Raw genomic sequence first — 16,208 nt, forward strand, 5'->3', positions numbered from 1 at the left:
TTGAGAGAAACTAGTCATCAAGCCATTTTTGTAAGATCTAAAGTACTATTTAGCAAGGACATGCCCTATAAATGCAAATAAGTAATAATCAGATGAAAAAAAATCTAGTTAGTAATCTACATATGAAAGTATTTTGCAACAAAAGGCCTTTGTTTCCTTAACTAGTCTTGCTGTGTGCGATAGTGCATTTTGAAACGAGAATCATAAAACAAAATCATTTTGTGTTGCCTTTTTTATATTTCATTCATTTTTCACTCTAAGCTTAATTCAGATTAATCATTTATTTTTGGTATTGTACAGTGTTAATGAACCAGGTTTTAGTAAGTCATAAATTGTTTCTGTCCATAGTGATTAGGCCTTGCAGTCAATATCGATGGTTCAACTGGAGTTACCATGTATCTTTTACCCTTAGGATTTTTAAAATGTATCCATTTCTTATCAACAGTTACAATTTTATGAAGATTTAATTTCTGTAATTGGTGAGAAGAATTTACAAGTGATTTTCCAATTCATATGCTGTCTTTTTTTCTATTCTCCCATTTTACATTTTCCCATCTTCTGGATCTTTCCCATGACTTTCAAACTTATAGAGACATCTTCTGGTGTCACATTTAATTGATCCATGATTTGCTAGTACATTTGAGCATTGTGCTCATCCAAATATAGTTAAAAATCACTGTCTTTATACAATTTTGGTGTTATTTTACTCATATTTGTTCAAAATATTTTGAATTTGTTAAACCATTCAAAGTAATGTGGTTAACATGCAGCATGTTCCCTGTTAGCTTCAACAAGCATTCAATGTGATTCTACACTTTTCTTCAAATGGTAATAAAAAATCAATAATCTCAAATTGTAGTTTCTAGGCTTCAAATTTTACATGTCCATTGCTATTAAAAACAGTGGTGTTATATGAAACAGGTATGTGCCATCTATGTGCAAATTCCAGTTATGTATTTACATACCATATATATGAATAATAATATGAGTTATTTTATATCTTAACTGTTTATTTTAGTTATTTCCAAGAGTTAGTTAGTTGATACTTTTATTTTCTGTTGAGAATTTATGTATATCTTGTTTAATTCATTAAATATCTAGTATCTATGAAGAAGTAATTAGTGTCATTTAAATATATTTATCAAATACATACTAGATACCCAAATCTTACTGTGTTAATTATTTAGTAAAGCAATTCTGATAAAGAGCTCTTAAGTAAATACTTTAGAGTTTCTTATATGAGCATAAGTCATACTGATAATCGTCTATTTGTTATATTAGTTTGGTTTTAAAAAACAGAAATTACTTAAAAATTTTATTGGAAATGTTTAATCAGTAAAAACTAAAATTTAATTAATTATGATTTTTTTTAAATATCTATTAAATTTAATCATTTCAAAGTTTTGAAATACTTCTTTTTTAATGACAATTCTTGAATTCATTTTAGCTAGCTTCAAGTTGGAATATAAGTCTACTGAGTCTATATAGTGATAAAATGTTGTACTGAAAAGTATTAAACTTATAAAAACTTTTTGGAGGAGTAATGTTTCTCTGAAACTATAAAAGCTATGGCAACCTAATTTGGCCAGTTGCCTAAAACATGTCTTTGGCACTTGTTACGTAATTTCATGTTAATTAAGCGATATTTAAGTGTATTTATTGAGCTATGTATGCTGAATTTTCTTTCTTTTTATTTTTAATTACCATTCCTCATTTTAATCTAAAAATTTAAATTATATAGTTTGTATGATAGGCCAAATTAGGTTGTTGTAGCCTATATTTGTCTGGATAAAAAATATTCATTGCAGCCACTGGTGTTTTCATTAATATTTTAATTCTCCATACCACACTCCACCATTGTGCTAACCTAGTTATTTATCCCACTGTACTCATAAAATTTGGTTATAAATCAATGAAAATTTAACCCTCAACTTTAGGCTTTTGGCCAAAGTATTTATAACTGTTAATTTCTTGGTAGTGTCAAATATCTTTTAATTTTAGGTGAAATGGTTCTTCAATGATGAACCAGTTTCAGGTAAAGATTTTCTTATTTCAACTAGTGGGTTCAGAGAAGTTCTAACTATTCCAGAAGCTAAGAAATCCCTTTCTGGGAAAGTGACATGTATAGCTGAAAACTCTCAGGGGAAAGCATCGTTAGCTGCTAATCTTCTTGTTGTTGGTGAGTAAACTTGAGCTTAGTCAGTTTCAATATGTTCCAACTAAAGTTAAATTTTACTTTATTGTTGAAGTGTTCAAAACCCTAATATCAATGAATGAGTGAGGTAAAACCAGGAGAATCCTGAGCTAATTTTACAATAATTTAGATACTCGATTTTAAAGCAGGTTAATAAAAAAAAAAAAATAATAAATACAATTCAAACAGATTAAACTATTATATATTATAAAAGACATTTATATAAAATAAACAAGCTCTTTATATCTTCCCATTGCTTAAAATATTCAATGATTTGAAGTACTGGACATGGGTTTCTAAATCAAAGTGATGATTCCAAAGGTGATTTTTCACCTTTTAAGTTAATTGTATTTAAAATTAAGTTTTTTGTGTTTTGTATTTTTATGTTTAAACTTCTAACCTTTCTTACATTCTTAAGTCATTAACCTCATAACAAGTTTCCATAGTTTAGTGTTGTAACGGTTATTTATAGAAAAAAATCTGTAATTACTCAATTGTCAAATAAATTCGGAATAGGCAATGTTTGAAAAGGAGTATTATTGTTCACCGTGGAATGTTGCCAGGTTTTATTGGCACCTCACTCCCTCTCCAACACTGTCTCTAATTAAATGCACAGCAGTTTTCTTCAACCCGGGGGCTGGGTCCCCGGTACTCTTCTCATGGGAAAAGCATTTATTTATTTTTTTATAATTAGATAATATTTTAATATCTTAAATAGTGAACGTTGATAGCTTTGTGTGACTAAAGAATTCACTCTACGGATTTTTATTAAGGTACTTGTTATATGTTATAATTATGATTTCTTTTACTTCTCTTTTTTTTTCTCTTAATATATCATGAATTAAATTTTTTTTTTATAAACTTGAAATTTTTCCTCTGTTCTAAGATTCCCTGAGTGAATATTATAAGCTCCAGAAATATTTATAAAATATTGTGTTTCTTTGAAAATTAGCTTTCTTTTGAATTTTGGTATATGATTTTAGTATTTTTTTTTTTGTTCTATGCTTTGCTCTATAGAAAATTTTTTTTTTTATGTTAATTAATGTTTTTAAAATGTTACATAATTCCATAAAATCTCAAAACATTGGTGTTTTTTATTGAATCTACTTTTCCAGAGTGTGAATCTATTATTTCAAAGGTCATCATATCAATAATTCGAGATTACTATTTCTATTTTATTGATGCAAGTTATTGTCTAAACATTTTTATTACTTTTTTTCCAGATAACACAAGATTAAGAATTATGTAATTAACTATATTGATGAATAACATATCATCTGTAATATTTTTATCATGTCAGTATGGTAAAGAAAAAAATAAGATGTATTAGTAAAATTTATGTCATAAGTTTAAGTATTTAAAAATAAAAAAGAAAATTTAAAGGTTAATGAACTATATTTCATAGTTTGGCTAGAAATAGTATTAACTAGGTCCTGACTGTTCAAAAATAGATTAAACATTGTCAAATTGTTTTTTAAGAGTTAAATGTATTTAACATTAATTTTTTTTTCTTGTAATTTTACATTTTGAAATTTTCTTTAATTTTTTTTGCAGAGTTTTCAAAATAAATATGACAAAATATAACTATAGTGATGCATTTTTTATTAAAAGTATTATTTATTAGATTGTTTTTAGAAGTTTATTTGTATTTATTTAATTTTCTTTGAACCACGCAAAATTATAATATATATCTTTTATGTTCATATAAGGATTATATTAACTAAAAATTTTTTGTTATATTATAGAAGGAAGCAAGTTTGTAGATAACATATTCGACATGGCTAAACTATCATCGGAAGGAGTTTTGGAAGTAAAGAAATCTGTTGTTGTTGAATCAAGTAAAACTAGTCACTTCAGTAGTAGTTTTTCAAGTACAACAGGGGGACCAAAGCCTCATGTCGAAATCAAGAGCTTTACCTCTAAGTCTGAAGCTTCTTCCCAGAAAATTGGAGATAAGCCTCCAGTATCGGTATGTTAAAGTCTTTGATAATTGAAGATTTCTGCATTATTACAACTTGAATAATAACATAAATTTTATATAGGAAAAAAAAAAATTGAAATTTCTCGTAAAATTAATAATTTGGAACTGTGCCAAACACCCTATTAGAAAGTGAAATCTGATATGGATGGTTTCACAACACTTTCTTTACTATCTAATATTTATTATAAATATAAATGTAGTTATGTTTGATAGATTTTTAATTTTATGATAAATAACATTTGTTTGTTTCTTATAAGAATGTAAAAAGATGAGAAATTAAATATTTTAAAAATAATTTTCTTGATTTCAAAGATGGTATCAGTCTATTTTTAAATTTATTTGAATTATGTGTTTAAAATATTTTTAATGTTAGACAGCTGCATTAATTACAGTTATAGTTATATACTTCTCTTTTAACCTGGACACGAGTCATTTATAGTTCTTCAAAATTTTCAAAATTATTTTAGTAGTCAAACTATCTTTCACTGCGGTAAAACCTTTTTTTTTTTTAACACGGAATAAAAATTCATATACAGTAATACTTTTTTTACAATGCTCTTCTAGAGCCTACAGAAAAAAAAACCCACTATAACTGAGGAATCATAACATGACTTCTAAAATGAATTCTTAAAATTTATTGAATTTTCGAATAAATAAAAGCACTTAAATTTACGTCCTCAATGGTCCTAGTTTAAAGTATTTTTAAAAATAGAATTTTCTAAATGATTCATTGGTTTTAACGTTTGGTCTGGCACACAAAACTGTTTTAGAACATTAAAAAAAATTTGCTAATTATCCATAAATGTTTAATTCTCTCCCTCTTCTCCATTTTCTAGTTTATTCAATTCAGCATTAATTACAGCTATACATTTTATATGCAAATTGAATTTTCCAACTCTTTAATTATATCAATTTTCCAATAAATCAATATTATATCAATTTTTTCTGTAATACAAAAAGAATTTAAACAAAATTTTATCTAAAAGATGAAAGAAAAGTAATTGTGGAATTAATTAGTCCTGTAACTTTAAAACTAATAAGTTTTCAATTCATAGAAACATCTTATCTAAACAACTATAAAACATTTTTCAGAATTATATTGTAGTGCAATCAATTAAACTGTTGTCAAGTCAACCTTTCCCATATTGAAGTGAAACTTCTTTAGGTTCTGTAGAACAAATCGGCCTGGATATGATGAAAAGTATAACTCTTCTCCATCTCAATAAATAAAACAAAAAAAAAATTATTTACTTTAATTAAGGGAGATTTTCCTCATACAAATTCCATTTGCTATCCTGAGGCAAGGGGGGTTGCCTTACATCAAATGAGGCAGTATAGAAAAGAATGTTTTTACCTCAACAGACCTCTGGATTATTTTGAAATTTTCCTAATAAAATATAAGATTTTTCCAGTTTTCATCAATGTTGAATCCCAAGAATTAATTTTACAGTAAAAGTGATGATTTACTCTTTGTAATTAACTAAGTTTGCTACAAAATCAAACCAAATGTTATTAAAATAAGAAAATTTCAGAGGTTTTTGACAATGAAATACTTTTTTTTTGGCAAAAGTAACTGTATGTATGTTTAAAATAGATTATAAAAATACTTAAACTTGCCAAAGCTGATAAGGTATACATGTTTCAGATTTTAGAAGTTTATAGTATGTTAGTAATATATTTATTATGATCATAAGTTATGTTTATCATAAAAACATAGTTTGGAAAGATCTTTTTGATAATATTATATAATGTAGTAACAATTGATGGTTAGGTAGTATGGTTAGGTGAGGAAGTACCCTTATCATTAACCATTTCTTTAGACAGGTTAAACTTATCATCACACTGATGGTCATCAGTATATGGGGAACTTCTGTCATTGCAAAAGTTTGGCTTTTTATCACTTGAGTGGCCATAAATAACTAACTGTTGAGTTGACTTGACAGCCTGAACAAACAGTGGAGTTGGCTTGACAGCCTGAACAAACAGTTGAGTTGATGGCCTGAACAAACAGTTAAGTTGAGTTGACAACCTCAACAAACAGTTGAGCATTTCAGTCCAGCTTTCCTATACCCACAAGGGTAGATGCAGTTCTTTTTAGAGTTGCGAAAAATGATCTTCAAACATAGGTTGAGGAGCTGGTTATTTTATCATGAATTGTGGAATAAGAGTATAAGTGCTGAGCATCCAATCCTCAATCGAGGGGGATATTCTCCACTCCAAACCATTTCTGCAGCTAGAAGTGAATCAAATAAACAATGTTTGAAAACAAGCAAACATTCTTTTTTAAATTGGAGAGCAGCAGCACAAAACTAAAATGACTGAGGGATCTGATTGCGGGAGGCCTTGACGATACCACCTATTGAATAATGACCTGATGATGAGTTTGACCTGCCCAAAGAAGAAAACTGTTCAAATGAAGAATTGTTAAATAATAAGGGATTCATTCCCAGCCAGAGCAATCCAGAGGAATAACTTGGTCGATCTAAAAAATTTAAAGAAAACAAAATAATTTTTTTCTAAAATCAATACAACTATCATTTATTACAGCATTGCATAATATTAATTACATATTACCAAAATTTGTTTTAAACTATGCTTTTATTATAAATATAACTCATGATTACAATAAAAATGTTGCTATTGGAGTGTTTTTTGATTTACAAACTTCCTATTAAATTTGAGTCATGTATATTTTGTCAGCTTTGACTAACTACCTATCACATACAACATCAAAAAATCAGAACTATTTCATTTTATATCAGGTAATATGTACCGTTTTACTGGGCTATAAGAAGATTCACTTCAAACGTATAAGGGTCTCACATATATATGAAATCAAGTTGGCATCAAAATTAAAAAAAATAAATGCATGTATTTATAAATGTTATGAATAAAAAAATATATATATTAAAGATAAACTAATTAAGAGTGTTACAACAAATGTCAATATTTTGATTTTTGATAAAACAGTTTATCTTTGTACAAAACTACTTACTTTTAACTCATTATTTCCGTGCCCTGACGATGACCTACTATTGGTTCAAACAGTTAGAAAAAAAATTAAAGATTAACAATTTAGTTTTTTAATTTTTATAAATTGAATGTCTTAAGAAATATTTAAAGTGATGCTTTCTTTTCTTAATTATACTTCTTTCCTATAGGTCGAAATGCTTCAGACATCAGAATATAGGAACATTGATGGAGTAGAATCTAAAGGAGAGTCATCTTATTTTAAAAGTTTAGGGCTTGAAAAGTCCAGCTCCAAGTCAAATGTAGAAAAGTCTCCGTCCGGGCTTATTATAAGTAAGAGAAAAGATATAGCTCCACGTTTCATGACTCCACTCAATGGATGTATTGTTGACCAAGAAAGACCCATTTTTCTGGAAGCTGTAATTGATGGTACTTCAAATAAATATTTATTTCATGATATAATGTTTTTAAGCACCTATTAAAAAATTAGTTTTTGAAAGCAAAATTAAAACTATTTAAAAGAAAAACAATAGTTAAATAACTAGTATTTACTTATATATTAAAATTATTTTGTTAATTTAGTTTATGATTACCACATAATAATTTGGAAATCATTAATGGATTAAATGAAATTTAAGTTTTTGTTTTATAAAATTAGTCACAATTAACCATAAAACACTTTAAACAAAAACTTATAATGAAAATTTTATCAGGACATCCTACTCCAGAAATCAGTTGGACTAGGAATAATGGCCCAATACCTTCAGATGCTGAGACCTCTTGGTCATTAGGAAAAGCTACATTAAGGATATCATCTGCCACGACCCAACACGGAGGAAGATATAGTTTGACAGCATCTAATACTGCTGGTTCAGCTTCCTCTTCAGCTGATGTAGTTGTCAAAAGTATGTTAATAATTATTAGTAACTACTTTCATAACTTTTTTTTGTACATTATCAGGAATAAATTTAACCCTTCATTTTATTCAGTAGATATTCAAATGTGTGTTTAATTGTAACAACTTGTCTTGGCTCTCTTAAAATTCATTGGATTTTGAATATTCAGCTAAAATGGGAAATGGAAGCTAATGTTAATTCATAAAATATCAGGTTAAACTGAATTTTAATAATCTGTCCTGTAGTCTGCAGAGTCTTTCTTTCTGTGATTGATGATCACTAAAAGTCACAAGTATTTTATTTATTCATAAAACAGTCATCAATTATATTTGACAAATTAAAACAGTTCAATTTTGAAACTTAGAGCACATCTGAAGAATTTCTAACAAATTCTAGACAATGCTTATTAAAATAATTCTGAAAGAAAAAGTAAATGTTTATGAATTCTGTTCACTAGGATTATTTTACACATACTTCTTTATCTTTTTATAATTTTTTGTAATGTAGTGAATTTTATTTTTTACTTTGCAGAGAGTTCATTTCCTCCAGTTCTGGGTCGGAGGCTACAGGCTAAGACTCCTGTTGTAGGTGAGAGATTAGCTTTGGAAATTGAAGTTACAGGAACACCTAACCCTTCTGTCAGTTGGTCTAAAGATGGCAAACCAATCACTGCAGCGACACTTGGTTACAGAACCATTTCTCAGGGCCATTGTCATTCTCTGGTTGTTGATAAAGGTATGGATCACAAGTTATTAGCTTTGAAAATAAGTATAAGCAATTCTTAGTTTTGGTGGCAGGTGCCATAATTATCTACATTTAACAATTTAAAAAATTACTATTATACATTGTCACAAAATTTATATAATTTATATTATTGTCATAAACAATTATAAAAATCCTTCAATTATGTTCTCCATATTTCAAGACATCAAAATTAAAAACCGTTAAATCATTGCTATTGTCTCTAAAATAAAATTATTTGTAAGTTTTGTTCATATTTTTTTTTTCAATTTGATTAAATATGAGATTCAACTTTCTTACAATGGAAAGCTATCAAAACATCAACTACACCTACTGACTTCATAGACTTCGTACATGTCCACTAGCACCATCTATATTGTGAACTAAAATTTTGCTGATTAATCCACCTATTTACTGAGTTTTGTCAGAAATAATATTTATTTTTTTATATATGTTTCTGAAATTTGTCAATTTTATTATTTATAATATGTGAGTATAATAAATATAATATAATATTGCTTTGGTCCATGAGCCATTTTCTGTTATGAGCTCAGCATCTTTTCCTGATTGATTGCAATTCCACCTGATATAAGATTAGGATTAGTGGAATATTTTCAAAGTCAGTTTCACGTAGCAGATTTTTGGCATGGATTGATAAGCCGGTAGTTAAGTGTTAGTGTACTTTTATGGAAAAAAAAAAATTATACAGGCTTATATTGCATAATGCATATACATTATAATGAGATATGTGTACAATTCTTTTATCAATAATATTTATTTATTGCTATTTACAACTATACATTATAATACATTTAGTAAATCTGATCTAAGTTAAATTGGAGTGTTACAGGCGTGTAGAGAAACTACCCATTGGTAGCACTCTAAATCAATAATATTTATTTATGTTTCCATTTTAAAAAGTAATTTTTAGTAAGAATATTTCTATATCTTCTTTCCAAAATATCTCAATCAAGCCCTTAGTTTTCAATTGGTTATTTATTCCATTGATACATTTGTTCTTCTTTATAAGTTCTATTGTTCTTGAAGGAAATATCATCCATTAACTAATTTCAATTATTCTTATTTTATATTTGTAATATTAAAAGGATTAAAATTGCTGATATATCCTTTTTCTTAACAGTTGACCACAGCCATTCTGGACAATACAGTGCTACAGCCAGTAACTGTGCAGGTGAAGCAAAGAGTATTGCTGACGTTCTTGTTATTGACCCTCCCCCTCTTTTAGACGCCACACCATCCTCAACAATCTTCTCTGACCTCATTGTAAGTTTATCCAACATCATGAAACATCTTATTGATTTACGTACAAAAAATATACATTATTTTTTTTTACTTATTTACTTAGAGTCATTAATTCAATAACTTAACTGTAAAATAAATTTTTGTATAAATATGGCAAATAAAATACAAGATATTATCTTTTACCTTATGTTAGTATCTTGTTTGTTTTTAAAATATTATTATTGCAATAGATAATTTAGAATGAAGGATTCATATCCTAATGGAATCTTTTGATTTTGTTTCTCCTATTTAGAGTGGAGGAGGCACAAGTTTGTTTAAATCTGTCACACCAGGTCAAACTCATACAACTACATTCAAACGACCGGGTGAATCAGTAGTTGTTGAAGAAAGTTTTCAAAGTCAAAAACATGTTTCAATGAAAGTACAAAGATCAGAAGAAAGTTTTGATTCATCTCTTGACATTAAAAAAGATATAAAGACAGAACCTACAAAAATATTTGAAATTCCACCGCCATCAACTGTTTTTGAAACTCCAAAATCCTTTCAAATTCCCAAGCCATCAGATCCCCCCAAACCATTCGTGGATACTACTGAAGCATCCTTAATAGATGTTCCTCCACACATACAAGAATCGAAAAATGAAGATTTAATAACTGAATCCATTTCAACAAAAAGCTCTTTAGATTTTTTCAAATCTATAATTAGAGAAAATGAAGAAGAAAAGAAACGAATGCATCCTGAACCCAAACATGAACCAAAGCTAACTAAAACATTTGAACCTGTTAAGTTACCCACATTTTCTTTACCAGAGACTCCTAAGATCAAAGAAGAATCAAAGTTAATGCAGGAATTAACAATTCTTTCTCAAAATTTAAGTGAAAGTTCTTCTTCTTATGAAACAGCTTTCTCAGATAATTTGAGTCAATTCAATCTTGAACCAGGGCCGCCACCTGAGATTGGATATATTCCAAAGGCACCAAGTACTATTAAAACTAAGGAAGAAGTGGTTGAGAAAGCCAAAAAATTACAAGAAACTCATAGGCAACTTTCTGAAGTTGAGGTACCTTCTGGAGCTGTCAGAATATTTCCCATGCCTTCTTCAGCTGAAACAAAGAACACAAGCAATTTTGAAGAGAAGAAAGTATTAAATGAAATTAATAAATTTGAAAGCTTTGAAAAAAAGAAAGAAGTTATAAAGGGACCATTACTCCGACCATCAGCTGATGTTCCTTTAAGGCCTTCTTCACCAAAGCCATCTGCAGAAGGAGTAGCAATGGAGAAGTTGTGGACTACAAAACTAGAACATAAACCTGCTTTAGACCGACCTAAGTCACCAGTACCTCCTTCAGTTGAGGGATTGGCTATGGATAAACTGTGGTCTCATAAGCATGTGGAAAGTAATTTGCCAAGCGTTTGGCCTCCAACCACAGTTTCTGAAACTTCTGAAAGCTACCAGACTACTCAATCTATACACAAGGTGTCTGAATCCAAAAAAAGTAGTTTCCAAACATCTAGCATTGAAACAACAGTAGAATCTCCGTCAACTGTGTTTCAACCCAAAAAAGTAATACCTCCACCACTATCTGATCAGAAAATTATTTATGTTGCTGAAGCTCATACCACTCACAGGACTAATATTCCATCTGAAACAATCATATCCAAAAAATCAAGTGAGTACCAATCAAGTCAAGAATCTGCGGTTGTGACTGAGAAAACTCTGTTACCCTCTGAAGCCAAAAAGTTTTGGCCTCCTGACTTACCTCTGCAGAAAGAATCTCCAAAACCAACTAAGGAATTAAAAGCTGAAACTAAGCCGATAAGATCTGTTTCAATGCCTCAAGGATTTAGTGATATTGTTTTAGAACCGGGCCCTCCTCCAGAGATAGGATTTGCTACACCTCCGCCTAAAGAGAGGCGTACATCATATGTTGAACAGATAGAGCAGGACCTTGAAAAGGACTTAGAGAAAGAACCTTCAAAGCATCTAGTAGGAGCTGTCAGAACAATACCACCGCCTAAGAGAGAAAGCTCTGTTGAATCACTGAAGTCATATCAGAGATCCAACTCTTTGACTGATGAGGTTACGTTTAAAAGCTTTAAGTTTAATAAGTATGCTACTATGCCAAGGCCATCTAAATTTGTCAAAAAGAACTTTGAGAGTGATTATGAAAGTGATTTAGAAGGTACAAAAATCAAAGCTCGTTGGACCCCCTGGGATTCAGATACTGAAGAGCCTACATACAGAAAAGTGAAACCTCCCCTAGCAACTACCCAGCCTCCTAGGCCACACTCTGCGCAACCTGCTCCTGTCAGCCTGCCCACTTCCTTGCCCATCCAGTCCACCAAAGATGGTAAACGCACCCCCCAGGATAGTGGTTATATGGCTGATACTGATGAGCCAAGAAGGATTTTTAAAAAATCTCATCACACTAAATCAGAAAAAATTATACAATCGAAACAAGAAAAAGTTATTATGAAGCAAGAGAAAAAAATCGAAAAGAAGGTTTGTGGTGTTTGCGTGCCTGTGTCTGTTATTATATTAACAAATTTAGTTTGATTTTACCTAATCCTGGTGTTTAACATATTTTTGCTTCCTTCATCATAAAAATTTCTGTTTGGTTTGGACAAATTATTAATTGGACTCTTTAATTAATTATTAAAAACTCTTCAGCTTACTGGAAATTTCATAACCTGAAAGTCAATGATTTTTTAACTAATAATGTACTTAGTAACTATAGAAACTTTGATTTTAAATTAATTAATATAACCATTAAAAGTTGTATGTTTGTTCTTTGCTTTTGATTATGGTTTTGCTGATATTGAAAACAAATAAATATTACGGAGTACTTATCAATACTAAAATACAAAGATTATTAGTTTCTTTAAGTTTATTTGGATTGAATAACAGGTTGTTTTAATATGACTGTTACACGTGATAGTATCAAAATGATAATTGGATTTTGTGAATGAATGAACATAATATACATTTTTTTTTTTATAAATATAATGAATACTTATAATATGATATATGCTTTATAAATTATGAAACAGGAGGGCTTGACATAATTGTCTGTCAGTCCAATTAGCTTTTGCTATATTGATATATTAAAAATTAAAATCTGTACCACTACAACCCATGAAGGGTCAGGGGTTCAGTACTTTGTAAAGAAATACTGTTACTAAACCATCGGTTGTGCAAGGAGGTGATTTGGTTAGAATCATGTTTGACTGCCAGATTTTTACCCAATTAAGGGTACCAATTTAAGAGGCTGGATGGACCCCAGGAGGGCTCCAGAACCCACAGGAGTTGACTCACGGCGACTGTATAACAGAAAACAATTTTCTGCCCAGCCGAATTCGAACTCGGGTCCTTGGAGTTAGTAGCCACGTGCTTTACCTCATGGCTACCGCAATCCCTATATTGATATATGTATTATAAATTATTGTTATAATGAAAAATAATATATAATTCAAATCAATAACATAATACATGTTTCATAAGTAAATGATAAATAATTATTCCCTTATATTTTACATGTGATTTGAACATTAGCAAAATTAATATTATTCTTGTTTATTTAATTTTAATAAAATATAATATTTAACATTCTGTTACAGTTAAACTTTTTTCTAACACCATTTTTATGTCTAGTTCTAGTTTCAGTTTTTATTAACTACATATTGCAATTTTTTCATCCTTTGTTTGTTTTCTTTACTTCTCGTTTTATTTCAGAAAATCATTAAGCTATAAATAAATTATAGCATTTTTTATTATGTGTTATTTCAATGAGTCCTATCCCTCTGGTCCTTCATTTCTGCCCACTATGTTGTTTATTAGCACATCAAAACAATGTGCGATTTCATAGCATTTTATTGTATTTTATGAATATTATATTTTGATTTTGCAATTTTTCTTATTTAATATTTGCTGAAATTTAGATCTAAAAAATATAAAGTTTGGTATGTATTCAAAATTTCTTATATGAACTTTTAAAATAAAAAAATATATCTAATAAATTTTATATCAATAGCTGTGATAACATTTTTGTTTTGAATACTAGAAATTCTAAGCTTTCATGCGAGATTAAAATATATATTTTAGGTTAAACATAATTTTAGACTGTTGATGCATCAGATTTGATTAATAATAAGCCATATATTTATTTATTCATTTTTTCACTTCATATAAATTTATTTATAATTATGTTTTTTGATTTTTTAGGAAGTAACAGAAAAATCTGAAAGGCATGAAACATTTCCTTTCAATCCAGTCATTGGAACATTTCCTAAAGTAACTGCACCTTTGCCTGCAAGCCCTTCAAAGTTTATCAAAAGCGAATTTAAAGAAAGTGACTATGAAAGTGATTATGAAACGAGAATCAAAACATCATGGAGGCCTAGTGAAGGGGTCAGCTTCAGACCAGTACATCCTCCTGACTCTAGTAAGACTACCGGTGTCCAGGAACAGTTGTTTAGGCCTCAGCCCATAGAGCTTAAACCTGGGTCTCCTCCAGAGTTAGGATTCGCTCCACCTATAGGTGTAGAGACCTCAAATACTATGAAATATGCTGAAACAACGGGTACATCTAAGAAGTTTGTTACAGTAAAACAAACCACTAGAGTTCTTAGTGGTATAGAAAGATCTCAGCAAAAACAAACTGATAGGCAGACAAGTTTACCTACAAAATTTGTCCCTAAAGGAGATGCGAAATGGAGTGATGTTAGTAGTGAAGCTAAGAGGTTACAACGGGTAGAGGAGATGAGACGAAGGTTTGGAGAAAAAGCTTCCCAGAGTATGATAGACTTGCGACCAGGAGAACCTCCTCAATTTGACTATGCACCTCCATCAGCAACTAGTAAGATTTATTTTAAACTAAACGGGTAGTTAAGTAAAAAATAGGGTTTCAATTCAAATATTATTAATTTATTTTTAAAATTAGAACATTACTTTTAATATTCTAAGTATAATCCCAACTGGATGGTATTTCTTTATATAAGTTTTTTGTTCTTAAGACAACTTAGACAGGTTGTAATCTTACTTGGAATGGAATATTGCATAAACTTGTTATACCTCAAAAATATTCATGATAAATTTAATTATGTACCATAACTTCTTCTGTTATGACTTAATACCATTAAAACTTAATATTATCTTGTTCCATATAAATCATGTATATGTGTCAATAAGTGACCTAAGTATAAATCTCCTTTTTTATCTCACCTTATTTGTGCCTCTCTATATGGAGGTTAGGAACACATACTGCTGTTAAAGTATAAGTTAAGTTATTCTTTTTAGTGACCTATTTAAGGGTTAATCTCCTCCAACCCTCTGTGTAGGTTTCATAAACACTTTCCAATTACATTTGACAAACCTTGATATACATTGAGGGTTAATCAATATTTTGGGGATAAATCTATCTTTTATATACATATATTTAATTATTCTAAATATTTAATCTCCCAGAAAAATCTTTCACTTTGGTTTTTTTCTCATGTTTTATAGCCATTGCAAGCAAACAGTTTAGTGAAATGGGATCCACGTTCAAATCAAAAGCACAACAGTTTGTGTCAGATGTAGTCAGTGAAGTCAAGCTTAATGGAAAGTCTGGGCCTATTTTGAAGCAAAAAGAGCAAAAAGAACCTGAAGTTTACAGGGAGGAGTCTCGGGTGGCTGAACATGGTATGGATTTTTTTTTTATATATATAAAAATTTGGTGTTGGATTTTAAAATATTTTTATAAATGAATCGTCTGTAATATAAAATGTCGAAAATAGTCTCAATCATTTTAATTTAGTCATATAAGAGGGATTTTTGTTTTATTGAACTTGATATTTCCATGATAAAATTAATTTGAATAACAATAAAGTACATAAATTTTGAATTATAACTGAATTTCTTCAACTGTTGATAGCCGTTTTTAGAACTTTTTTCTTTAATAAATAAATTCTTTTATTTCTTATAAAAATTGTAAACCAGGTTTATTTTTGTGATAGTATGGTATGTTTATTTATGTAAATGAATATTTAGTTTAATCCAATTAAATCTATTATTAATGTCTGATTAAATATTATATTTTTATTAATTATAGGTATCATTAACTATATTTTAGGTATTATTTACTTAATCACATTACTCTTTCCGTATTAAAAAAGAAAACTATAA

The 16,208-nt window shown here is 29.1% G+C and overlaps 1 protein-coding gene across 6 annotated transcripts in view; it reads left to right on the top strand.

Moving 5' to 3' along the window:
• LOC106678806 (uncharacterized) overlaps positions 1-16,208 on the top strand; it is a 286,482-nt gene that overhangs the window by 266,226 nt on the left and 4,048 nt on the right. For 5 of the 6 annotated variants that reach the window (XM_067049279.1, XM_067049281.1, XM_014417565.2 and 2 more), the window contains 9 exons: positions 2,002-2,179; positions 3,940-4,163; positions 7,337-7,574; positions 7,859-8,050; positions 8,573-8,776; positions 9,924-10,066; positions 10,338-12,548; positions 14,268-14,901; positions 15,549-15,725. In XM_067049279.1, coding sequence (XP_066905380.1) covers positions 2,002-2,179; positions 3,940-4,163; positions 7,337-7,574; positions 7,859-8,050; positions 8,573-8,776; positions 9,924-10,066; positions 10,338-12,548; positions 14,268-14,901; positions 15,549-15,725 — 4,201 coding nt within the window. The remainder of the gene's footprint in view (positions 1-2,001; positions 2,180-3,939; positions 4,164-7,336; positions 7,575-7,858; positions 8,051-8,572; positions 8,777-9,923; positions 10,067-10,337; positions 12,549-14,267; positions 14,902-15,548; positions 15,726-16,208) is intronic. The other variant, XM_067049285.1, reaches the window with a different exon arrangement.

This window comes from Halyomorpha halys, unplaced genomic scaffold (assembly GCF_000696795.3).
Source record: "Halyomorpha halys isolate HHAL.00 unplaced genomic scaffold, Hhal_1.1 Scaffold161.1, whole genome shotgun sequence".
NCBI classification, from domain to species: domain Eukaryota; kingdom Metazoa; phylum Arthropoda; class Insecta; order Hemiptera; family Pentatomidae; genus Halyomorpha; species Halyomorpha halys.